The sequence below is a fragment of the Elephas maximus genome, chromosome 5, assembly GCF_024166365.1.
Source record: "Elephas maximus indicus isolate mEleMax1 chromosome 5, mEleMax1 primary haplotype, whole genome shotgun sequence".
NCBI lineage: Eukaryota > Metazoa > Chordata > Mammalia > Proboscidea > Elephantidae > Elephas > Elephas maximus.
This window is the reverse complement of record NC_064823.1, coordinates 118503724-118528848: the sequence shown is the minus strand read 5'-3', so window position 1 is coordinate 118528848 and position 25125 is coordinate 118503724. Positions and strand designations below refer to the sequence as shown.

The following is a 25125-nucleotide window of genomic DNA, read 5'->3' as shown; positions in this document are numbered from 1 at the left end:
ATTCTTCTTCATATAGTCCAGCTTCTTGGATTATTTGCTCAGCATATAGATTGAATAGGTATGGCGAAAGGATACAACCCTGACACACACCTTTCCTGTCTTTAAACCAATCAGTATCCCCTTGTTCTGTCCAAACAACTGCTTCTTGATCTATGTACAGGTTCCTCATGAGCACAATTAAGTGTTTTGGAATTCCCATTCTTTGCAATGTTATCCATAGTTTGTTACGATCCACAGTCAAATGTCTTTGCATAGTCAATAAAACACAGATAAACATCCTTTGGTATTCTCTGCTGTCAGCCAGGATCCATCTGACATCAGCAATGATATCCCTGGTTCCATATCCTCTTCTGAATCTGGCCTGAATTTCTGGCAGTTCCCTGTCTCCATATGATTTTCTGCAAAATTTTGCTTGCCTGTGATATCAACGATATTGTTCGATAATTTCCGCATTCAGTTGGATCACCTTTCTGGGGAATAGGCATAAACATGGATCTCTTCCAGTCAGTTGGCCAGGCAGCTGTCTTCCAAACTTTTTGGCATAGATGAGTGAGCACTTCCAGCACTGCATCTGTTTGTTGAAACATCTTAAATTGGGATTCCATCAATTCCTGAAGCCTTCTTTTTCGCCTATGCCTTCAGTACAGCTTGGACTTCTTCCTTCAGCACCATGGGCTCCTGATCATATGCTACCTCTTCAAATGGTTGAATATCAACCAATTCTTTTTGGTACAGTGACTCTGTATTTCTTCCATCTTCTTTTGATGCTTCCTGTGTTATTGGTGCATGGATATTATCCTTTTGAACCCACCCAGTGGTTTTGAGGGAGAAAGATCTGTTGATCTGCTTCCTTAAAGATTACAGCCACGAAAACCTTATGGGACAGTTCCACTCTGTCACACTGGGTCTTTGTGAGTCATAATTGACAGTAACAAACAACACAAGCAACATTTCACCCAATGGTTTTAGCATCCAGCGACGAATCTTTCTACTATTAATAGTTTTATTTTCTGACAAATTTTTAATGTTTCTTTCTAAATAGTTCTTTAAAGTTTTAATTATAAATACAGTATATAAGGCTATCAAGCACTCTCCATTGTTAACAATTTCTTATGTTTTCTTCCTGAAACTTAAGACTTTTTTTTTTAACTTTTATTGAGTTTCAAGTGAATGTTTACAAATCAAGTCAGACTGTCACATATAAGTTTATACACAGCTTACTCCGTACTCCCACTTGCTCTCCCCCAATGAGTCAGCCCTTTCAAAACTTAAGACTTTTAATTAGAATATAAAATCATTGCATTTTAAAATGAGAGGATTAAATAAGTGACCTAATAGAATAGGAACACATACAGGAATTTCAATGAGGTATTCTTTCTGATAGAGAAAGGAAGGATTGGTGAAACTGTTACATGACAGCAGGATTGACTGGGTAGTGAAGATTAAGGAAACTTCCAACAAAGGAAGTGGGGGTAAGGGCTCAGAAAATACCATAAACAAGGTATGTGATAGCTAAAGTCAGCTTATATAGGCTCACAAGAGCTGATGGTTAAATTTTTAAGACTTTTGTGAGCTGATGGTTATGCACAGCTACTACTAAAAATTAAATTATACAAATAGAATAAATTATCTTAAAAATCATCACTTCCTTTTTTTTTCTTTACCTACATCTTACTATTGTCTATGTTCTTGAGGTTATTTATGCCTATTGTATCTACATGGTGGAAACATATAGGTGTGCTACACAAATCTCTTCCCAACTCCAAATTCAGTGATATTACGTCGGTAGCTTGAAACAGGTCATGGTGGGAGTATTCATACCAGGAAAATCAGAAAACACTACAAATCAGGGCTTGATTTATTGTTCTGTTGATTGTCCAGATTTAAGAAAATAACGGAGAAAATGTTATTAGAGATTTAATGTAAAAGCATGCTGTGTCTGTAATTGTTACATTATGAATAGCACAAAAAAGTTAGGAAATATTCTTCCAGTATTCAAAAACTATTACTCAATTCAGCAAGGAAGTTGATAATATCATCGATGAGTGAAGTTACAATATACTTTTTTTTTGTTTCACTTTCATTTTACTCTTTCACAAAATATCAACCAACATTCATGTTGGAATTACACTCATTGGTCAACTGTAACCATGTGTTGGCTATAGATAAAAGAGTTTTTAGCAAAAATAAAAGTATTCTATGAGAATCAATTGGCTATATGAAATTTTCAACAGACTATTGTACAGTTTATTATTTTTTGTAATAATTAAGAGAATGTGCTACACTTCCTTTAGTCAGAAAAATTTGTTGTATCTATCTATGTATATATTTGTTGTTGCTGTTAGGTGCTCTCGAGTTGGTTCCTACTCATAGCAACCCCATTTACAACAGAATGAAGCACTGCCTGGTCCTGCACCATCCTCATAATCGTTATTATGCTTGTGGCCATTCTTGCAGCCACTGTGTCAATCCAGCTCATTGAGAGTCTTCCTCTCTTTCGCTGACCCCTTACTTTACCAAGCATGATGGCTTTCTCCAGGGAGCGGTTCCTTCTGATAACATGTCTACAGTTTGTGAGACGAAGTCTCACCATCCTTGCTTCTCATGAGCATTCTGCCTCAACTTCTTCTAAGACAGATTTGTTTGTTCTTTTGGCGGTCCACGGTATATTCAATATTCTTCACCAATACCATAATTCTAAGGCACCGATTCTTCTTTGGTCTTCCTTATTCATTGTCCAGCTCTCACATGCATATGAGGCAACTGAAAACACCATGGCTTGGGTCAGGCGCATCTTAGCTCTTAAAGTGACATCTTTGCTTTTTAACACTTTAAAGAGGTCCTTTGCAGCAGATTTGCCCAATGCAACACGTTGTCTGATTTCTTGATTGCTGTTTCCATGGGGCTTGATCGTGGATCCAAGTAAAATGAAATCCTTGACAACTTCAATTTTTTTTTAATACATTTTTCATGATGTTGCTTATTGGTCCAGTTGTGAGAATTTTTGTTTTCTTTATGTTGAGGCATAATCCATACTAAAGGCTGTGGTCCTTGATCTTTATCAGTAAGCACTTCAAGTCCTCTTCACTTTCAGCAAGCAAGGTTGTGTCATCAGCATATCACAGGTTGTTAATGAGTCTTCCCCAAACCTGAAGTTACATCTTCCTCATATAGTCCAGCTTCTCAGATTATTTGCTCAAAATACACATTGAATAAGTATGGTGAAAGGATGCAACCCTGATGCACACCTTTCTTGACTTTAAACCAAGGAGCATACCCTCGTTCTGTTCAAATGACTGCCTCTTGGTCTAAGTCAGGTTCTTCATTAGCACAATTAAGTGTCCTGGAATTCCCATTCTTTGCAATGTTACCCATAATTTGTTATGATCCACACAGTTGAATGTCTTTACATAGTCAATAAAACACAGGTAAACATCTTTCTGGTAGTCTTTGCTTTTAGTCAGGATCCATTTGACATCAGCAATGATATCCCGCTTTCCACGTCCCTTTTTGAATCTGGCTTGAATTTCTGGCAGTTCGCTGTCCATGTATTGCTGCAACTACTTTTGAATTGTCTTCAGCAAAATTTTACATATGTGATATTAACAAAATTGTTTGATAATTTCCTCATTTTTTTGGCTTACTTTTTTTTGGAATGGGTACAAATATGGATCTTTTCCAGTCAGTTGGCTAGGTAGCCATCTTCCAAATTTCTTGGCCTATATGAGTGCTTCCAGCACTTTCTCCCTGTGCATAACTCTGCCTCTGCCCATATTACAAGAGCACTGTGCAGTGATTTCGATTTACTGTTTTGTCTCTCCTGCAGTCTGTCATATTCATCTTTTTTTCCTTCCCTGCTAAGCATGGGGCTTGTCACATAGCTGCACTTAGCACTTAACCACTACACCACCAGGGTTTCCCGTCGCATAGCAGGACTTACTAACTGCTTGTTGAAATAATTGATTTTAGAAGTAGAACCACAGGACTTAGTGAGACCCTGGACGGAGAGAGCGAAGACCTTTCTGAGGAGTCTATAATTAGGCAATAAAGAGATTCCGTGTTTTAGTAGTGGGCAGGGTGAGCGCTCTGTGAACCGATGATGAAGGTAAAGTTACTTCGCTAGTCTTGCGTCTTGGGTCATGGAGCCAACTGGCGAACTGTACAGGCAGAGCCGAACAGAGGAGAAAGAACTACACTTCCCGTCATTCCTCCTGTTTCACCTCTTTGTCCCCGCCTCCTCGCCACGGAAGTGAAAGGGAAACTTCCGGGTTGTAAAACCCTGGAGCCGGTAGCGTTGGGTCGGCCCTGTTTGGGTTAGTTCGGAAGCTCCGCCTTCGCTCCGGTCTTTCTGGAAACCCACTTTTACGCGAGGCTGTAGCGAACAGGTATTTCCGCGCCGCAGGGGGTGTTTCCGGGGCGGTCCGCTGTACCCGGGCGGGAGCGACCCTTCCCCTGTGGAGCTTCAGATTTCGGGCAGGGCGCGGCTGGCCTGTGGCACAGCTCGGGGAAGCTGGTTATCGGGGTCGTAGACTCGGCGCTGACGGTTTATCTCTTTCTTCTCTTCGGCAGTCGCAGCGTCCCAGACACGTGTGTGAGTCCCCCATGGCAGATACGGCCCCGAACAGCCCCCAAGGGGCGGGCGCAGTGGTAAGTGCGTGGGCAGGGTCGCCTGGCTTGATTGCGGAAAAATGGGAAGGAGCTGGTCTTCAAGCGCTCCGGGAGCTCAGTGTTTTCAGGACTGGGATTAGTGATTGGGGGAGGGGAGTGGTTAGCAAAGGGAGATTGTGAGGAAGATACAGGAGGAGCTACAAGCTTCTGTTTCCGAAGCAACCACGGGCCGGCCGGGAGCAGGTGGCGCTCACCTGTGTGCAGTGGAAGCTGGGCCTCTTCCCTCCGCCTTGATCCCATAGTGTCATAGGCTCCAAGGTTGACTTCGTAACCTAAGGTTGTACGGTGACACATGCCTTTCATTCCGTCCACGCGTGCGTGCAGGGAACGTTTTTGACTGCTTTATCGCGTGGTACCGAAATTACGCAAAGCTAGGAGAGTGATCTTTTTAATTTCTTCACTTTGTCCTTAATTCTTTACGTTTTTGTAATTTTTTTTGTTTTTAATATGCTGATCTGTAGCTTTCTAGTTATTTGTACCCAATGAGTATGTTAATTAGGCGAGTCACTTTATTTTTTTTTAACATGTTGCAACATCTCTATTTATATACACTTTTTGTTTTGTGGAACCGTTTAGAGTTGCAGGCATCATGATGCTTAATCCAGAAATAATTCAGTATTCTTCTACATGACCACAATGCAGTTATCACATTTGGAAAATTTAATGTTGGTACATGTTATTAGCTAATATACAGTTCACATTCAGATGTCCTCAGTTGTACTGTAAAGCTACTACCCTCTTAGATTTCAAGGGGAGCCAATCAAAAAAGCATGCATTGCCTATACTGGCCATATCTTTTTAGCCTCTTAATCTAGAACAGTTCCTCTGCTCCTCTCTTTTTTGTTTTTCATGATATTGATATTTTTGGAGAGTCTAGACCTATTTTGTAGAATGGTCCTCAAATTGGATTTGTCTGATTTCCTTACCTCACAATTAGATTAAACATTTTCGCTTGTATATGTAACATATATGTAATGTGTTATCATTTGATAAGTGTGTCCTTCTCAGTGCATTTTACATATACACACATCAGGAAGCATTTTATGTCTTAGCAGTGGAGATGCTATGTTTAATTATTTGGTTAAGGTGGCATCAGCCAGATTCTCTGTTGTAAAAAATACCTTTTCCCTTTGTAATTAAAAATGACTCTGTGAAATGATAATTTGAGACTGTGTGAATGTCTTAATTCCTCACAATTTTTCATCCAAAGATCCATTGATGTTTTTTGCCTGAACTGTTTTTTAGTTGTGCAGTTATGATTAATATAAATAGGCAGGCCGTTCACTCTTAAAATGTAAACAAATAAACTTTTATGAAATAAAATATATAGAAAAGTATACAAACTGAAGTGCTTTATCACCAAATGAATATCCCAAACAAGTAGGGTTACAGACTGTTGTAAAATTAAGTTTTCAAATAAAGTGTGGAGTATATTTATAGAGAAACTGAGCACAGTAAGCAAGATTTATCCTTTCACTTGACAACTGCTGATCATTTAAGTTTAGAGGAGTATGGTAGACTCTGGATAGAATAAACCACAAGCATATTTTATATTTCTGAAATGACCTGCGTATCATGAAAAAGGCATGCACTATAACATCCTTGAACTTTAAAATATGTACTTGAATATTTCTATTTCAACATAATTTGTATTTTTTTTTTTAAAGGTAAGTTAGATAGCTTAGAGCAGTGTTTTTAGACTTCAGGTTAAGACTTATTAGTAAGTTTTGAAATCAGTTTAGTGGACCACAGCCAACTATTTAAAAAAAATTAATTAGAACAGAAAATATCAAAATCCATTATACACAGTAAGGACAAGTATTATTTTTGTGAAACTTTTGTCTACTTTATATACCTGCCTATGTTTGTATTGGGTCTCAAGTATAAAAATTCTTCATGTAGATCCTAGGCAAAGAAAGTATAGAAGTCATTTTGGAATTTGAATATAAGTCTTGAACGAGAAGTTATTGTTTTGTGGCAATGGACATGTGCTTTGGAAAAAAGTAGCAAAGGAAAAGTTTTTTTTAACAGAATGTGAAAATGAGGAAGAAAATGGTATATGGACATTTCATCTAGGGCTACCCAAACTAGGGTAAGGCTTGTGGGGGCCTTGGCATGAAGAGAGTCATGTGTTCTGAAAGGCAGGTGCCCTGTAACACCCACAGCTGTATTTTGAGCACCTGTGGTATGCCATGGCTTTTTGTACTAGGCAAATCACCCAAAGCTAATTAGTTCAATGCTTAGCGACTATTACCATGGTTTTACAGTACTACTTTGTAAGGTTTATTTAATCCAGACTGGCTTTGTGTGATGCCTTCTTACTCAGATCTGAGACCTACCTATCGAAATCTGAGATTTTTCTAAAAATAGGCATATGGTTCTCTCGAGAGCAATTAGTTCTTATTTAATGTTCTTTTAAAATAGATGAAGCCAGTATTATAAGCATTGAAGGAAAACAGACAATTATAGTTAAATTTTTGTTCAGATTTTTCTTTCCTAGTTTACTTTTTTTTAGATGTTAGCTGATTTTTTTTTTTTTTTAATCTAAGTACTTCCTGTGCTTTCCATATGAAAACTATAAAATGTTGGACTCATTAATGAGCATATACACTAAGCAGCAAGTTGCCTTAGAGTTTTCACTACGAAATAAATGGCTATACGTCTTCAAAACATTTTGATTAGGACTAAAACTACATAATCTTCATTCTTCAAAATGTAATCCGCCAGCCTGCTTTACTACAACATTTTTCTTTTTCAATCTAGCAATTTATGATGGCCAATAAACTGGACACGGCAATGTGGCTTTCTCGGTTGTTCACAGTTTACTGTTCTGCATTGTTTGTTTTGCCTCTTCTTGGGTATGTATTATACGTATTTCTGCCTTTGATAGTCAATTATTCAGTAACTTTCTATGGAATGTCTTTTAACTAGATGACTTGTTCAACTGTAAGCGGTTCAGGGGCAGATAAAACACAAGTCCTGCCCTTAAGGTTTTGATAATCTGTTATGATGAACTGGTGAAATATTTTGTATCTTATGCTTTGTTACAACTAATAGCACATTGAAAATGTCGAGAAATGGATGGGTGGGGATGAGACCAGTTCATGTTTTTTACAATTCTGACTTTTTTTTTTTTTTTTAACTTGCCATGAAGAATGACTGCTTTATAAAATTTATTTGGGTATGTGTATATGAAGTGATGCTTATAAGAAGGTAGAATAGGTTCAAGTGATTTTTTTCCTATTGACTATTAAATAATAGATTTAGGTGTTGTGCAATTATGATGCAATTCACAAAGGAGGAAGAGATGGTAGTTGTTTATGTCTGATGATAACCTCTCCTCTGGTAATTTGCAGGTTGCATGAAGCAGCAAGCTTTTACCAACGTGCTTTGCTGGCAAATGCTCTTACTAGTGCTCTGAGGCTGCACCAAAGATTACCGCACTTCCAGTTAAGCTTAAGCAGAGCGTTCCTGGCCCAGGCTTTGTTAGAGGACAGCTGCCACTACCTGCTGTATTCTCTCATCTTTGTCAACTCCTACCCGGTTACAAGTATCCTTTTTATAACATGTTTCCAACGAAATTGCCTGCTAAGCATGTAAGAGATTTCTTCTGATTATTTCTTGCTATGGGAAGAATTCAGCAATGCGGGCCTTCTGTGAAGCCTGGATTTGTTTTGTTTGCGTTCAGTTGAATGAAGATAACATTTAGTTTGAGAATTCCTTACTTAAAAATATGAAATCTAAACACTGGAGAACTGATTTGGGAATTTTAAACTTCATGTGTCTTTTTTCTTGCTTTTAACGCTTCTCTGTTAGAAATGCATATTTTACAATTTCAGATTCAAAGCACAGGCCTATGTAGGACTTACTTAATTTTTTTTTTTTCATTTAATTCACATCTTTGGGAAAGTGTTCAGGTGTCTGTCTTTCCATTCTTAACTCCATTGAGCTGGAAACAAATGAAAATAAGTCAAGAAATAACTTATTTAATCAGAGAATGGGATAATCAATAAAATTAAAAGGAATTGGAATTTGCTGTGGATACAGTAGAAAATAAGGACACATGGATAATCCCTGAAGATTATGAGAGTTAAATAACTCATTTGGAATTTGAAGATTTAAGCATTTCAGAAGTGTGTGTGATGATCCCACTCTCACTGCTGTTGAGTGAATTCCGGCTCCTGGCGACCCTATAGAACAGAGTAGAGCTGCCCCGCATGGTAATCTTTCCGGAAGCAGACTGACACATCTTTCTCCTGTGGGATGGCTGGTGGATTTGAACCACTGGCCTTTTGGTTAGCAGCCTTAGGAGTGAGCAATACTTAGATGTACTTTTAAATACGTGGGAAAAGCAGGTAGCTATGTGGGAACGTATGTACAGATTCTGTTTAAATTCCTTACTTTCCTAAGAAAATATCAGTGATTTGTAACTCTAGGATAAAGTTTTTTATATTTTAGGGCATGTCTCTGTAACGTGCCATCATAATTTTTTTTTTTTTTGGTAAAACTCGCAGATGATTTTGATAAAACTCACTGGATAATTGTACTACAGCTGTAAACAGTAATCTTGTTTGTTTGGTATATTACTGGATTGATCCATCTGCATTTGCCAGCCACATTCATTGTTGTCCTTTGCAATCAATTCTTGTCCCTCTGAGATACAATGGGAAGTTATATAGAGGTTCTTGGTTCTGCTTTAATGCTTTAAAATTTCTTTGGTGAGAAAAGTAGAAAATGTGTTTCCAGATAATTATCATAGAACAAATTGACTACATCGGTTCTGACTCTGGAACCGTGCCTGACCCAGAGCAGTTTCTCTGAAGTTCTGTTGAGTGAATCCTGAGGTCGTAACCAATGAGAATTGTGACCAGTGAAGGCAACCTGCCTGCGTTTTCTATGTAGTTATTTACTAGCCCCTCCGTCACAGAATGTTGAAGATTAAGGATTATATATTTCTTAAATTCTTACAGGGATAGAACAGCGAGCAGTGAAAATAACAAACTGGTAATTGGCAAGAAATACTAATCTGATTCCTAAGGTAGTTTGGCTATTATGTGAAAAATAAAGGTGGGCCCAAAGTAACATTACCAAGTTGTGTTCTGATCTTTGCCCTTACAAAGGTGATATACTGTCCTTGCTGTAACACTTAAAGGTACTTAGGGGTTTAAATTACAGGTTTTTTTTACCCCTTGTCTTTTTTTAAGTAGTTTAACAGTGGCATTGAAAGCTAAGATTGAGTCTCTTATCAAGAATTTGAGACTATAGAATGTTAGAGGTAAAAGACTCAGAAGTGTCTACCTTTGATCTCTACATATTCATTTAACATAGGGTGAAGCTTGGGTTAGAAAAATGAGGTCAGCTAGTAGCAGAGCCAGAACTAGAACCTAGGTATCTCGACTACCGATTCAAGGTTTTCTTCTGACTAATCCACACTGCCTCTTTTATTCAGTCAGTCTTAAGTCTAGATATGTGTCAAAGTTTAAAATTCAATTTAAAAAGTGAGGTTTTACAGTATACTTAGAAACATCTGGGAACCAATTACTCTCTTACCGGAGTTTCTAAACACCATATGGGAGTCCATGAGTGGACTTTCTGGAGGGTGTCAGTGAATACCTAGAAATTATGTGTATGTTTAGGTTCCCTGGGCACACATGCATTTTCCTCAGGAGAGGGTAGATTTTATTAGTTTTAACGGGGTCTGTGGTTTATTAAAAAGTTTAAAACTTTTTATATATGGTCTCTACAGGGTTGCCATGAGTTGGAGGCTGACTTGATGACAACTGACAGTACCACTACCCTTCAGGAAATTGGAATTTTACTTAACGCTTATGAGTGGCAGGAAAGAATTGGTCAGGATATTAATTTGCAGAAATTAGAAAGTTAGGATTTTTTTTTAATACTTGGGTATAGGTCTGTGTCTTGCTTGTCAGTTGGAAATTAGGAGCCTTTGGATCCTAAATGAGTTACAGTGAATTAGATACCCAGATTGTATTATAGCAGCCCCTCTTTCCTGTCACACCAAGCCTTCAGTTAGTGTAGAATAATATTCATTTTTTAGAAACTTTAAGTACTTTTGTTAGGAACTTCTGATATTTTAGGACAAGTATTTTTGCCATTTGCTATTGGCTAACAGTTTATATCATTCCATGGAAATAACTGACAAATTGTATGTTTTTATTAATCTCGTATAAATTGGAGGGGAGAGTGGGGTCTGTTGAGCAGTTTCCATTTTTCAAAAAGTGGAATGAAAATTGTATTTTTATCTATGACATAAAGCTGAACAGCAACTCATATATAAGAATTCTTTGCTTAATGTCTGGAATTAAACTGATGACACTCAATAGATTGTATACTAACACAAATATACATTGTCATTTTATTAGTACAGACTGAAGGTATTTATTCTAACAGCTGGATAGGTACAGTATCTCAAAATGATGGGCTTCTTGTAGGAGAGAAATAAAAAAGGTCTTTAGTTGAGGAAAATCTGGAAACTGCTCTCTAAATCTCAGTCTCCTCATCAGCGATTGAAATTGGTGAAAGCAGTCCAAAAAAAGTATCTGTGTTTGATGGCTCTTAGAATGGCCAGTTTGGCCATTTTGGGGTTAAAAGCTATTTAACCCTTTGAGGTGGCCCAGATTTTAATTTAGCAAATATTTACAGTGTTTTATTAAGCAATAGGAATAAATGAAAAATTTTCACTATTCATAAAAAATTTCAGAACTTTAGAAAATGAAACTGGGGTTTACTTGTAAATTTTAAGTTTCTTGTAGATGACAAATTTTTATTTGGTTTTAAAATATATCAGTGAAGCAAAAGCCATTACACTAAACCCTGCTTTAGCAGATATTGTTTCAGATCTGTATATTTTGACATCATAAGTAGCCTGTTTTGCAGCATATTTGATGAGTTTAAATGTTCTCCTTAATTGCTTTCTTCAGTGAGTATTTTTCCGATCTTGTTATTCTCTTTGCTCCATGTTGCCACATACACTAAAAAGCTCCTTGATGTAAGTAAAACTATGCCTTTTTTTTTTTTTAACTTCTAGACTATAGGTAGTTGACATCAATTTCAAAGTTCTAAGGCAGTTTAGCTTTTGTCACAAAGGGTTTCTCTATTCATACAACTTTGTTCTGAATTATTTAGTGATTTTGAAAGTTTTAAGTTTGTAATTGTTTATTGTAGAAGTTTCACAAAAGTACGTTTTGTAGACAAAGGATTGTATTAAGAATTACCTCTTAGTCCCCAGAGGACTTTTTAAGTTGTAATGGATCTCTTTATTTTTTTAATTCTCTTTTAAGTAGGTTATGTCGTCAGAGATCTTTTGTTCTATTAGTTTGCAGCTCTAACTACAAGTAAATTGTATTTTGTCTCTTTTATGCTCATGTTCAAAACTGCTAATTAAATTTTTTTTAAGTACTAGGTTGTAACATTAAAGCCTATTATAATTTACACAGCAACCATTAATACCAAAGATGAAGAAATTGAAGTTTTTACCGACTTCTGCAGTCTGAAATTGATCAAACATGTAATCAAGATGTGTTGATAATTACTGATGATTGCAGTGCAAGAGTTAGAAACAAAGAAGGATTAATAGTTGGAAAATATGGTCGTGGTGATAGGTGCAGAGATTGCATGATAGATTTTTGCAAGACCAATGACCTATTGGAAATACCTTTTTCTGACAATATAAATGGCAACTGTACATGTGGACCTCAGCTGTACATGTAGATGGAATACACAGGAATCAAATCAGTTATACCTGTGGAAGGAGACAATGGAGAAGCTCAATATCATCAGTCAGAACAAGGCCAGGGGCTGACTGCAGAACAGACTATCAATTGCTCATATCAAATTTAAGTAGAACCTGAAGAAAATTGAATCAAGTCCATGAGATCCAAGGTACAACCTTGAGTATATCCCATCTGATCTTAGAGACTGTCTCAAGAAGAGATTTGGCCCATTGAATGCTAATGACTGAAAACCAGACGAGTTGTGGGATGACATCAAGGACATCATACATGAAGAAAGCAAAAGGCCATTAAAAAGAGAGAAAAGACCAAAATGGGTATCAGAAAAGACTCTGAGACTTTCTCTTGAGCTAAAGTAGCTAAAGCAAAACAAAGATGTAATGAAGTGAAAGAGCTGAACGGAAGATTTCAGAGGGTGGCTTGAGAAGGTATTATAATGAAATGTGCAAAGACCTGGAGATAGAAAACCAAAAGGGAAGAACAAGCTCAACATTTCTCAACCTGCAAGAACTGAAGAAAAAATTCAAGCCTTGAGTTGCAGTATTGAAGACTTCTGTGGACAAAAAATTGAATAACGCATGAAGCATCAGAAGAAGATGGAAGGAATATACAGATTGACTGTACCAAAAAGAATTGGTTGACATTCAGCCATTTCAGATGGTAGCATATGATCAAGAACCAATAGTATTGAAGGAAGAAGTCCAAGCCGCCCTGAAGGCATTGGCAAAAAACAAGGCTCCAGGAATTGATGGAATGCCAACTGAGATGTTTCAATAAACGAATGCAGCATTGTAAGCACTCACTGATCTGTGCCAAGAAAATTGGAAGACATCCTGGCCAACGAACTGGAAAAGATCTATATTTGTACCCATTCCAAAGAAAGATGATCCAACAGAATGCGGAATTTATCCAAAAATATCATTAATATTACACACAAGTAAAATTTTGCAGAAAATAACTCAAAAACGCTTGCAGCAGTACGTCGACCGGGAACTGCCAGGAATTCAAGCTGCATTCATCTCACGTACTTTGGATATGTTGTCAGGAGAGACCAGACCCTGGAGAATGACATCATGCTTGGTAAAGTAGAGGGTCAGAGAACAAGAGGAAGACCCTCGAGGAGATGAATCGACACAGTGGCTGCAACAGCGGGCTCCCACATAGCAACGTCTGTGAGATGGTGCAAGACTGGGCAGTGTTTTTGTTCTGTTCTACATTGGGTTGGCAGCTAACACCGTTAAAGCCTAATCTTAGAATTGTTGTCAGGTGCCGTCAAATCAGTTGCAACTCATAGTGACCCTTAGGGTGCTAGGCAGATTTACTGGATATGTACTGAAAGTTGAGTTAAAATATGCCTCATGTTGGCCTTTTTTTCATTCTTAGGTTTCTTTGGTCACAAATAGTTATTTGGTCATAGTAGTAATTAGACTCTGATTTCTACCCTTAGTTATCTAAGGGGTCACAGGTATTTTAACTGGGTAGTCAGATTTTCTATGGCTGGAAAGAAAAAAAAAAAAAACCATTTTTTGTGAAATAATCTAATCTTTCTAAGAAAAATAAAACATCTAAAAATGAAAAGGACTTTTCCTAATGTTGTTTTTCTTGCTCACTCTTTAAATACATGAGATACAATAAAGCAGGAAAGTATATTGACTTTTGTCCTTTAAGTAGTTCGTAAACTTTTATACCATCATTTCCATTTAATTGACTTTTGGATGTATTTCCTGTTGGATATGCTATTTATTTTATCGAAAGGAAAAAAATGAGTCGTTGAAAATGCTTCGTTGTTTATTGTTTATTTTCTTTTGTTTTAGGCAAAGGGTTCAAATAGTTTACCTCTGCTGAGATCTGTCTTGGATAAACTAAGTGCTAATCAACAGAATATTCTGAAATTTATTGCTTGTAATGAAATTTTCTTGATGCCTGCTACAGTTTTTATGCTCTTTAGGTAAGAATAAAACTACATTTGTTTTGAGAGGCTGATGACTAAGTGAATGTAATAAATAACTCAGATTTTAATGTCTAGAGCCATTGGAGCTTAGCAATCACCAACCTAACCCTTTTCACCTTATAGCAGAGAAACTGAGATGTTTGTCTTATTCATCCTGCCTTGTGATTTATCGTTTAACATTTTGAAAACTTAATAAGTAATTTCACAATTACTCCTTTTGAAAGACTCTCAGGAAGTCTATTCCATTCTGCCATTATTGAGGTGATTTTTCTTATACTAGAGAAAAGTCTTAAATGTGCTAAGCTTTAAGCTATTCATTGATTTTGTCTTTCAGTGATAGTTGTCTACAAAATCTACTTGTTTGTATTTTAATTATAGAAGTAATATATGAATAAGGAAAAAACCAAACTCGTTGCCATCGAGTTGATTCCAACTCGTTGCCACCCTGTAGGACAGGGTGGAACTGCCCCATAGGGTTTCCAAGAGCACCTGGTAGATTCAGACTGCCGGCCTTTTGGTTAGCACCCAAACTCTTAACCACCCAAACTCTTAACCACTGCGCCTTTCTTTAAAAAATTAGAACGTTAAAATGATATTGATCTCTTCGTTAGATTCTTGCATTTAAGTTTTATTTACTTTTTCTTTTACATCATAGATATTATATCTGTTTTACATCATAATGAATCAGTTGTTTGCACCTTGGTTTTTTCCGCTCATGGTGTGTTTTCATGACTTAATTTGCACACACAGTACTGGCTCGTTTCTTTTAATTGCTCTTGTGTTCCATCAGAGGAGCCCTGGTGGCACAAACAGTTAAGCACTTGGCTGCTTACCAAAAGATTGGTGGTTTGAACCCACCCAACAGCTCTGCAGGAAGAAGACCTGGAAATCTACTTCGTAAAGATTACAATCAAGAAAACCCTGCGGGGCAGTTCTCTTCTGTCACATGGGGTCGCTATGAGTCGAAATTGACTCAGAGGCACCTAATAACAATAGTGTTCCATCTTATTAGTGTGCTGTATTTTATTACTCATTCTCCTGTTGACGGACATTTAAGTTGTTTCCAGATTTTTCCTTTTCCAAATGTTAATGAAATAAACATCTTAGCCGGGTGGTGCAATGGTTAAAGGGCTTAGCTGCTAACCAAAAGGTTGGCAGTTCAAATCGGCCAGCAGCTCCTTGGAAACCCTATGGGGCAATTCTACTCTGTCCAATAGGGTTGCTATGAGTCCGAATCGACTCAGCGGCAATGTGTTTTTTTTTCTAACTCACGTGCCAATGTTTTTTATAATGTAGATACCAGAGTTGATTTTGCTGAGTATAACCCAAAAAAGACCCCAAACCCATTGCCCTCGAGTTGATTCTGACTCATAACAATCCTATAGGACAGAGTAGAACTGCCTCATAGGGTTTCCAAGGAGCACCTGGTGGATTTGAACTGTCAGCCTGTTGCTTAGCAGCGGTAGCTGTTAACCACTATACCACCAGGGTTTCCTGCTGAGTATAAGGTAGATCCATTTTATATTTAATAGACCATTGTCCTCTAAAATGTCTGTGTGGTCTGTTTTCCATAATGTCATTAATATGTAGCAAACTTTTATTTTTGTTGATTATAAAGTTATATTTCATTTTAATGTGCATCGACTTGATTAACTAGTAAAGTTTTTACATACCTGACAGTTACTCCTTTCTTTAGCAGTCTCTTTTCAAGCTAATAACAAAATTTTATAGATTTTCCTTATAAGTGGGTCTCTTCTGTCCTTTAAAATAATGTTTTCCTCTGAGAACTCCAGGATCACCACATGTTGTTTAAGTTGTCGTGTCCCAAACTAGTCAATGTAATCTAAATAAGGTTCTGGAATAATACAACAAAAAAACTTCTTGTGGTTGTTAGGGACCTGTATTCTGGTTGACTTGACTAAGCCTTCTGAGCCTTTATTTCCTTACTTTAAAAACTGATAGTATTTGAAATAGGTAATTTCAAAATCCCTCTAACTGTAACACTGAATGCTAGAACATAGGCTTTGATGCAGCTGTGTATCAGATGAGTAACTCTAAAACTTTTGCCCTAAAGTCAGTAAGTCTTATCTTCAGAGCTGAAGGCACATAAAAGATTAGTGTAATCTGGGGCAAAGGAAAAGGGACGAGGTAAAAATTCCACTGTTCCCTTATGACTATATGTCTTTTCATCTTTCTCTTTTGTGATCCTAATCTGACACTTAAACCTATTTTGGTTTTCCTAATTATTTAAAGGAACTTTTTGCCCTCTTACTTTCTTAATCATTTTTCTGTTTCTTGGGTTGCCTAATCCTGATCTCGAGTCATGCCAGGTTCTGTGATTTTTCATATAACTAGATAAAAATTAAGGTGATAGGTACCAAAACCAGTTTATTAATGGATGTGATTGATGTCTATATTTGAAACATCCAGGTTCTGTTTAATAAGCAAAATAATTTATACTTTTCTTAAATCAGCTTAACACACTGCTGACGAAATGCCGAGATCCCATGCAAATCTACACAAAAACTTCATTTTGGAACTGCATCAAATTTTTTGTTGGAGCACTGTGATACATTAACTCAGTTGTGCAATGTAACATTTTATTTGAATACTTACTTAGTATATACCAATTATTTTAATTTTCAAGATTATTGTAAAGGAGAAGAGATATTTAGAGAAATCGGTTTGTTATTCTAAAAAAATTAAATAAGGCTGTAAAGTTTTACTGAATCTTTAATAGGAAAAACTCTTAATGCTCTAAGTATGTTACTTGGATAAAACCACATTTTAAAATAAAAGTCAGTTTTAAGTCATTACATGCTGCCATTCACGATAGAAGCATAATCTAATATTAGAATGCTTTATCAAGTTATATTTGTTACAGTAATACCCAGAACCAGAAGAACTAAACCCTTTGCTGTCGAGTCAATTCCAACTCATAGCGACCCAATGGGACGGAGTAGAACTGCTCCATAGGGTTTCCAAGGAGCGGCCGATGGATTCGAACTGCCGACCTTTTGGTTAGCAGCCTGAACTCTTAACCACTGTGTCACCAGGCCCCCATAGTACTCACAGCTCTGTATTTGAAAATGAACATATACTCTAAGTGTTTATCCTACTCACACATGCACACATGCGTAACAGATAAAGGGATTATCATTGTAGCTTTATTTATAATTATAGACTGGAACCATCCAAGATACTCATTAGTAGTGTGAGCTTGTTAAATAATGGTACATGCATAAAATGGAATACTTGAAGCTGTAAAAAGAATGAAGAAATTTGCCTTGTAATGTGGGATGATCTCCAAGTATAGTAAGTTAAAAAATTAAATATGAACAGGGTGGTGCATTCCCATGTATGTTTTGTTGTGTGTGGGTGCATACGTGTTGTGTGTGTGTATGTACGTTTAAGGGCTTGTTTCTTTCTGCCTAAGTTTCTTAATATTTAAAACAGGGATGATAATGCCACCTCCTTCCTAGAACTATTGTACCGATTCAGTGAATTATATAAAGTGAGTGCTATACTGATATTCGTCATTATATGCACTTGTGTATATAAATTTCTGGAGGATACATTCAAAACCAAAACCAAACCAGTTGCTGTTAATTCTGACTCATAGCAACATTATAGACTGATATAACTTGGGGGAAAGGCTAAGTAAAATGACGGGAAACCTGTTTTTCAGTGAGTAAGATATCAAGTTTGTATTTTCTGTAGTGTGCATTACTTCAATTTAGAAAGTTAAAGATTTGCCAACCTATTGGGGGACATGAACATAACATTTAGTTTAATGATAAAGTTGTAATGATGCAAAGTATTTTTATTATGAAAATAATGTCACAATTTAAGAAGGGTCAAAAAATAACCTGAAATACCACCCTTAACATTTTAATATATTTTTCCTCAAAAAGTTTTAAAATATCGTTATATATAGTTTTGTGTTCTGCTTTTTTCAAAGTTGCCATTTAGTTTTCATAACCAAGATTTTACATAGCTATACAGAGTATATAAAAAAAAAATGTAATTTACTTAGATATTCCCCACCATCCACATTAAAGGTATTGCTGTATTTTATTCGTAATTATTTCAGTCAGTGTCTTCATCTAGATGCTTTTCCTAGGGAAGAATTCCAGAGTTGAAATTTCATAAGCATATATATAGCTCTTGGGTTATTATAATTATATTTTTTAATAAAGAACAATAATAGTACAGGCTGGGTAGATTTACTAGTGAGCCTATTGAACTTTACTAGGTTTTTTTCGTTTATGTAAAATGAACCATTTTTCACTTCAATATTTTAGGAAGCTTTAAAACTTGATTATGAACAACTAGTAGTAATTATGTAAGCATTTATGTAACATTTTCTGATTTTTTTAATAGTTTTTTAAAATTCCAAAAGTAAAAATATATACATGGACATATGCTTATAAAAATTAACATTAACCAGTCACCAATCATATACATTATAGTTCCTTTTTTAGGATAACTCAGTTATATATGATAGGTATTACTATGACCATTTGATGAATGAAGAGACACATTCTCCAATTGAATTGCCTTTTAAGTTTTAAGAGTATACATACGAATTCATGTCTGTTTGTCACCCTTGTATTTGTTTATTTCAGTGGTCAAGGAAGTTTGCTTCAGCCTTTTATATACTACAGATTTCTTACTCTTCGATATTCCTCGCGAAGAAATCCATATTGCCGGTAAGCTGATGACTAGTTTTAATCTATTTTGTTTGTTAAGCGTATTGTGAAAACAATAGTATTTGTACCTCTTAAGAGCTACTTAAGAGCCTTGGTGGCACAATGATTAAGAGCTCAGCTGCTAACCAAAAGGTCGGCAGTTCAACTCCACCAGCCACTCCTTGGAAACCCTATGGGGCAGTTCTACTTTGTCCTGTAGGGTTGCCATGAGTCAGAATCATCTGAACGGCAACAGGTTTTGCTTTATCATATTATAGTAATTTACAGGAGAGAGAAATCAATGAGCCAGAAGATAGAAGAGTCTAGGAAGGTTTTACAAAAGAGAGATTTGTTCTGGAAAAATTAAAGCTTTTGAATAGACAGACTAGGAAAAAGTATTTCAGGTAGGGAGACAACAACAAGTAGGTACAAGCCATGTTTGAGGGGCGTTGCGTACAGCTCTTTGACAATAATGGAGATTCTGAATGGTGAGTTATTTTCTAAGATTAGAAAGGTATTTTGAAGCCCTATGATAAAACTTCTTGAATTCCAGGATAAGAATCTTGGAATTTTTCTTTAGATGATTGGGAATAATGATTGTTTTTGACGTGATCAGAATATTCTTCAGATAGTCTTGTGCAAAATAGATCGCAGAAGAAAAGAACAATGGATTACTATAGTATTCCAGGAATGAAACTTAATATACAATAAATTATGTATCCCGATCTCAAAAGTTAAGAGTAAAACTGAAATGAACAGCTAATTTTTAATAACTTATTAACTCAGACATTAATACTTAGTTTTTTTTCCCCCAATTTAAAATAAATTCATTACATAGAGTTCAACCCCAAATCCCATCAGTGTATTAGGATGGTCCTTGTTACATTTTGATAAAATGAAAAGGACAGTTTGAATGCTGGCTTATCATTTACTAGGTGTGTGATTTTAGGCAAGTTGTTTAAATTTGAATATCTTCATTGTTAGAGCGATGTAAAATGGTAGGAATAGCATCAGAACCTGTCTAACTTCAGGGGAGATAATGACCAGGGTCAGCACAACGCTGATCCCTGTGAGGTAGAGGTCAGACATACCTCCACTCTCCAACCTTTTTACCAATTCTGACAGCAGCTGTCCCTCCCATGGCACTATCTATTTCTCTTCTGGGTTTGATAATCCAGTGCAGTGGCTACACAGAACTCAGACCATACTTAAAGTTGAATGGTGTTTTTAGGAAGTAACAGGGTACGAACCCAGGATCAGGAAACATGCAAGCAGCCTCCTTTCTTAAGCACAGGACAACTCTCTTAGCTCCTCTCGGCTGTGTAAGCAGGCAGGCCCATTTTCTGCTATGGATGCTCCCTCTGTGCCATGTGGGCCTCTTCTCAGACCCCTCAGAACAGGCCTTCTCTTTGGCCTCTCAGGACAGATGGCCCTGCTGTCTGTCATCAACTTTGCCCCTGTTGTTGCTGGCTCTTTTGATGGGCCTCTTTTGGCCCTTTGCTATCTTTGGTGTTACAGCTCTTTTAGGAGGTTCTTTGCCTCTTCTCTCTGCTGCTTCTCTCTTTATTCCTCCTGCTTCTGTTTGCTTCCTGTCTGAATAACTTCCGTGTGGTTGGCTGTATATATATACAAACTCCTCATCAATTTCAAGACATGGCCCTCCCATCAGGGCCATGAACTGACCAATCCCTCTCAGTAGGCCAAAGATACTTCATTTGCATAGTCTATCAGCCAGTCCCTGCAGGGTGTATACCAATCACAGGGCAGGCTGCAGCCCACAACCAGCCAAAAAGTATCAAACCACAAGTTGTTTACAGCTTACCCAGGAAATATCAGTCAACCTGGACAAAAGTAAGAAACCCTCTGGGATAGAAAACTAGGGCTTAGGGAGAAAATCTCTCAAGCTGTTTTTCCAAATAGCCAAGACAAGAGGCCACATAAAGGAACTTATTTCACCACAAGAGTGAAGTGAAATATGTTTTAAAAGTGCTAAGAATGTAGTTGGTTCTTAATAAATAGTTTTTTGTTTTTTTCTTTTCTGCAATTCTGATTACTCACTTTTGAGGAGATCTTTGTGATTTTTTTGACAATCTTTTTTCCTGAATTAAGAACTCATTTTAGGCATAAATTATTCTTTGGTTGTTGTTGTTGAGAATGTACACAGCAGAACATACACCAGTTCAGCAATTTCCACATATAGGTAAATGTCCTTAGTGAGCCCCAAATAGGAAACCCTGGTGGCATAGTGACTAAGAGCTACCAAAACGTTGGCAGTTCAGATCCACCAGGCGCTCCTTGGAAACCCTGTGGGGCAGTTTTACTCTGTCCTATAGGGTCACAGTAAGTCGGAATCGACTCAACGCCAACAGGTTTGGTTTTGGTTTTGGTAGTGGCAGGTAAACCTTCATTTTTACTAGATCCCATGTGTTTTTGCCTTCTTTCTTGCTGTCCATGTATTCATTTCAGACACTGCCTTCAGTCTCATTCCTGACATCTATCTTTCATGAGCAGATTTGCTTCTTTGTGTTTCTTTATACCCATTTCTTCTTCACTCCCATTTTCTTACATATCATATTAGCAAATCTATAAATTTAGAAGTATTCAGTAGAATGAAAATAAAAGGATAGGAGTGGATCAAGACAACACAAATAAGTGTTAATAAACATTTTCAAAGATCTTCCATAAGCATACCTTTTAATCAAAACAATGAAAAAGTATCATAAAAGATCTGAGCTTATAAATGTTGGTAAACAGACTGTAAAAACTACTTTTTCTACATTACACTTTTTTTTTAAGAGCTTTGAGACTATCATCAGTTTTTATTATTTTCATCTATCATATTTATTCTTAAATTGGTGGTGTCAAAGTTGGGAGAGGGTTATTTACTGATTAGTTAGTAGATGAGAACTACTTTAGGTGAAGGGTAGGACAGTCAATACAGGGAAGGTCAGCTCAACTGGACTGGACCAAAAGCAAAGAAGTTTCCGGGATAAACTGAATGCTTCGAAGGTCTGCGGAGCAAGGGCGGGGGTTTGGGGACTATGGCTTAAGGGGACTTCTAAGTCAGTTGGCATAATAAACTCTACTGTGAAAACATTCTGCATCCCACTTTGAAGTGTGGCGTCTAGGGTCTTAAATGCTAACAAGCGGCCATCTAAGATGCATCAATTGGTCTCAACCCATCTGGATCAAAGGAGAATGAAGAACACCAAGGTCACACGATAACTATGAGCCCGAGACAGAAAGGGCTAGAGACTTACATCATCCTGAGACCAGAAGAGCTAGATGGTGCCCAGCCACAACTGATGACTGCCCTGACAGGGAACACAACAGAGACCTCCTGAGGGAGCAGGAGAACAGTGGTATGCAGACCCCAAATTCTCATAAAGAGACCAGACTTGACGGTCTGACTGAGCCTAGAAGAAGCCCGGCAGTCATGGTCCCCAAACTTGTTGGCCCAGGACAGGAACCATTCCCGAAGACTACTCATCAGACATGGAAGGGACTGGACAATGAGCTGGAGAGAGATGCTGATGAAGAGTGAGCTACTTGTATCAGGTGGACACTTGAGACTGTATTGGCATCTCCTGTCTGGAGGGGAGATGGGAGGGTAGAGAGCATTAGAAACTGGCAAAATGGTCACGAAAAGAGAGACTGGAAGAAGGGAGCGGGCTGACTCATTAGGGGGAGAGTAAATGGGAGTATGTAGTAAGGTGTGTATAAGCTTATATGTGACAGACTGACTTGATTTGTAAACTTTCACTTAAAGCACAATAAAAATTATTAAAAAAAAAAGTTGGTGGTGTCAGTCCTTTGTGTAGGTGTTGTTTAGAGCTGTGCAATTCAATCTGTCCGATGTGGTAGCCGCTAGCGGCATTTGACCATTTAAATTTAAAGTAATTCAAACTTAAGAAAATACTCAATAGATGAATCCTGATTACAAGGGTGTGGAGAGATATGGAACAATTTCAAATTCCTGTGGAATCCAGGCTTACTGGACCAGTTGAAACTGGGAGAAACTCCTGAATCTATTGTCATGAGATAATCTTTAAGCTTGAAACTGAAACTATACCCTGAAGTCATCTTTAAACCAAGCAACAGTTTAGCTCAATTAGTAAAAAAAGTTTACCTTGAGCATTGCTTTCTTTTAAAGAATTACCCATATTTGATCAAATTGACAACAGTAACTCTAAAGTATAGATTAGAAGTATTAAGGGCCAGCGAGTCTAACTTAATGGGGGTGAAATAATTTGGGCAGAGACAGTGAGAGAGATGATATAACATGAAGAATGTAACCAGTGTCACTGAATTGTATACGTAGAAATTGTTGAATGAGTATGTTTTGCTATGTATATATTTTCACCAAGAATAAAATTTTTAAAAATTCAGAAAAATAGAAAACTCAGTTCCTGAGTCATACTAACCACATTTCAAGTGCTCGAAAGCTGGTGGCCACTGTATTGGACAGCACAGATATGCAACATCTCCGTCATCACCAGAAATTTTGTTGTCAGCGCTGCTGTACAGGAATTTTGACTTGGTCTATTGAAAGAACTAGTGATAAGATTTTAGACTAGCCATTGACCTCATTAGGCCGCCTTTATAACCCCGGGGAGTTTGACTAGAGTGTTTTCAAGGTGCCTTCTAGTTTTATTCGTTTGTCTGATTCATTCATAAAACAGTGATTGTGCGTTGATAACACATCTATGTTGAATTAAAATATCTTTCAAGGTACTTGGCGCTGAATTAGACCGCTATGGAAGTCAGTGTGATGGTCAGAGGTATCGTGAAAGCACAGAGAACAGAGAGAGACACATGAGAATTCACTAATACGGTAGTAATTTAGGCTCATTGGGTGGCGCAGACAGTTTCTGTTGACTACTAATCGAAAGGTTGGTGGTTCGAACCCACCTAGCAGCATCACAGAAGAAAGGCCTGGTAATAAAGACTGTTGTTGTTAGCTGCTGTTAAGTTGATTCCAACTCATGGCAGCCCCTTGTGTTAGAGTAGAATTGCCCGATATAGGGTTTCCTTAATAATATTTTATTGTGTTTTAGGTGAAAGTTTACACAGCAAATTAGGTTCTCATTTAGCAATTTTTAGACACATCGTTCCATGGCATTGGTTACAGTTTTCACAATGTGTCAGCATTCTCGTTATTTCCATTCTGCTTGTATTGTTTCCATTGATCTAGCTTCCCTTCCCCTCCTTGCCTTCTTGTCTTTGCTTTTGGGTAAATGTTGACCATTTTGTCTCATATAGTTGATTGTTTAAGGGAGCACATTACTCATGGGTGATATTGTTTATTTTATAAGCCAATCTGTTATATGGCTGAAAGGTGACATCCAGAAATAGCCTCAGTCCCAAGTTCAAAGGGCATCTTTGGACGATAGTCTTGGGGCTTCCTCTAATCTCTGTTGGTCCAGTAGATCTGGCCATTTTTAGGAATTTGAATTTTGTTCTACATTCTTCTCCTGTTCAATCCAGGACCTTCCATTGTGTCCTGGTCAGAAAGGTCAATAGAGATAGCCAAGCACCATATAGTTCTTCTGGTCTCAGGTTCGAAGAAGCTGTGGTTTGTCAGCCCTGGGACTAGGACTAGAAGGCAGGAGGGGACAGGAAAGCTGATGATAGGGAACCCAAGATTGAGAAGGGAGAGTGTTGGCATGTTGTGGAGTTGTTAGCCAATGTCATGAAACAATATGTGTGCTGTTTAATGAGAAACTGGTTTATTCAGTAAACCCTCATCTAAAGTACAATTTAAAAAAAGCAAAATAAACAAACGTATTTGTACATTAAAAAAAAAAAGAAGAGGCCATAGTTTGTCTGGGCTATCAGTCTTATGGACTAGTTTCTTTGAGCCTTTCGTTTCCTTTATTCATCATTCTTTGTAAAAACAAAAAACAAACCCGGTGTCACAGCAACCCTATAGAACAGAATAGAACTGCCCCATAGAATGTCCAAGAAGTGGCTGGTGGATTTGAACTGCAGACCTTTTGGTTAGCAGCTGAGTTTTTAACCACTGTGCCACCAAGGCTCCCATCGTTCTTTATAGTTTTGTAGT

The 25125-nt window shown here is 37.3% G+C and overlaps 1 protein-coding gene across 2 annotated transcripts in view; it reads left to right on the top strand.

Annotated features, from left to right (window-relative positions):
* The first annotated feature begins 4256 nt into the window (after window positions 1-4256).
* TMEM33 (transmembrane protein 33) overlaps window positions 4257-25125 on the top strand; it is a 38658-nt gene continuing 17789 nt past the window's right edge. For both annotated transcript variants that reach the window (XM_049886333.1, XM_049886332.1), the window contains exons 1-7: window positions 4257-4385; window positions 4570-4647; window positions 7432-7526; window positions 8025-8218; window positions 11610-11677; window positions 14234-14367; window positions 18999-19082. In XM_049886333.1, the coding sequence (XP_049742290.1) occupies window positions 4603-4647; window positions 7432-7526; window positions 8025-8218; window positions 11610-11677; window positions 14234-14367; window positions 18999-19082 (620 nt within the window). In that variant the 5' untranslated portion in view covers window positions 4257-4385; window positions 4570-4602. The remainder of the gene's footprint in view (window positions 4386-4569; window positions 4648-7431; window positions 7527-8024; window positions 8219-11609; window positions 11678-14233; window positions 14368-18998; window positions 19083-25125) is intronic.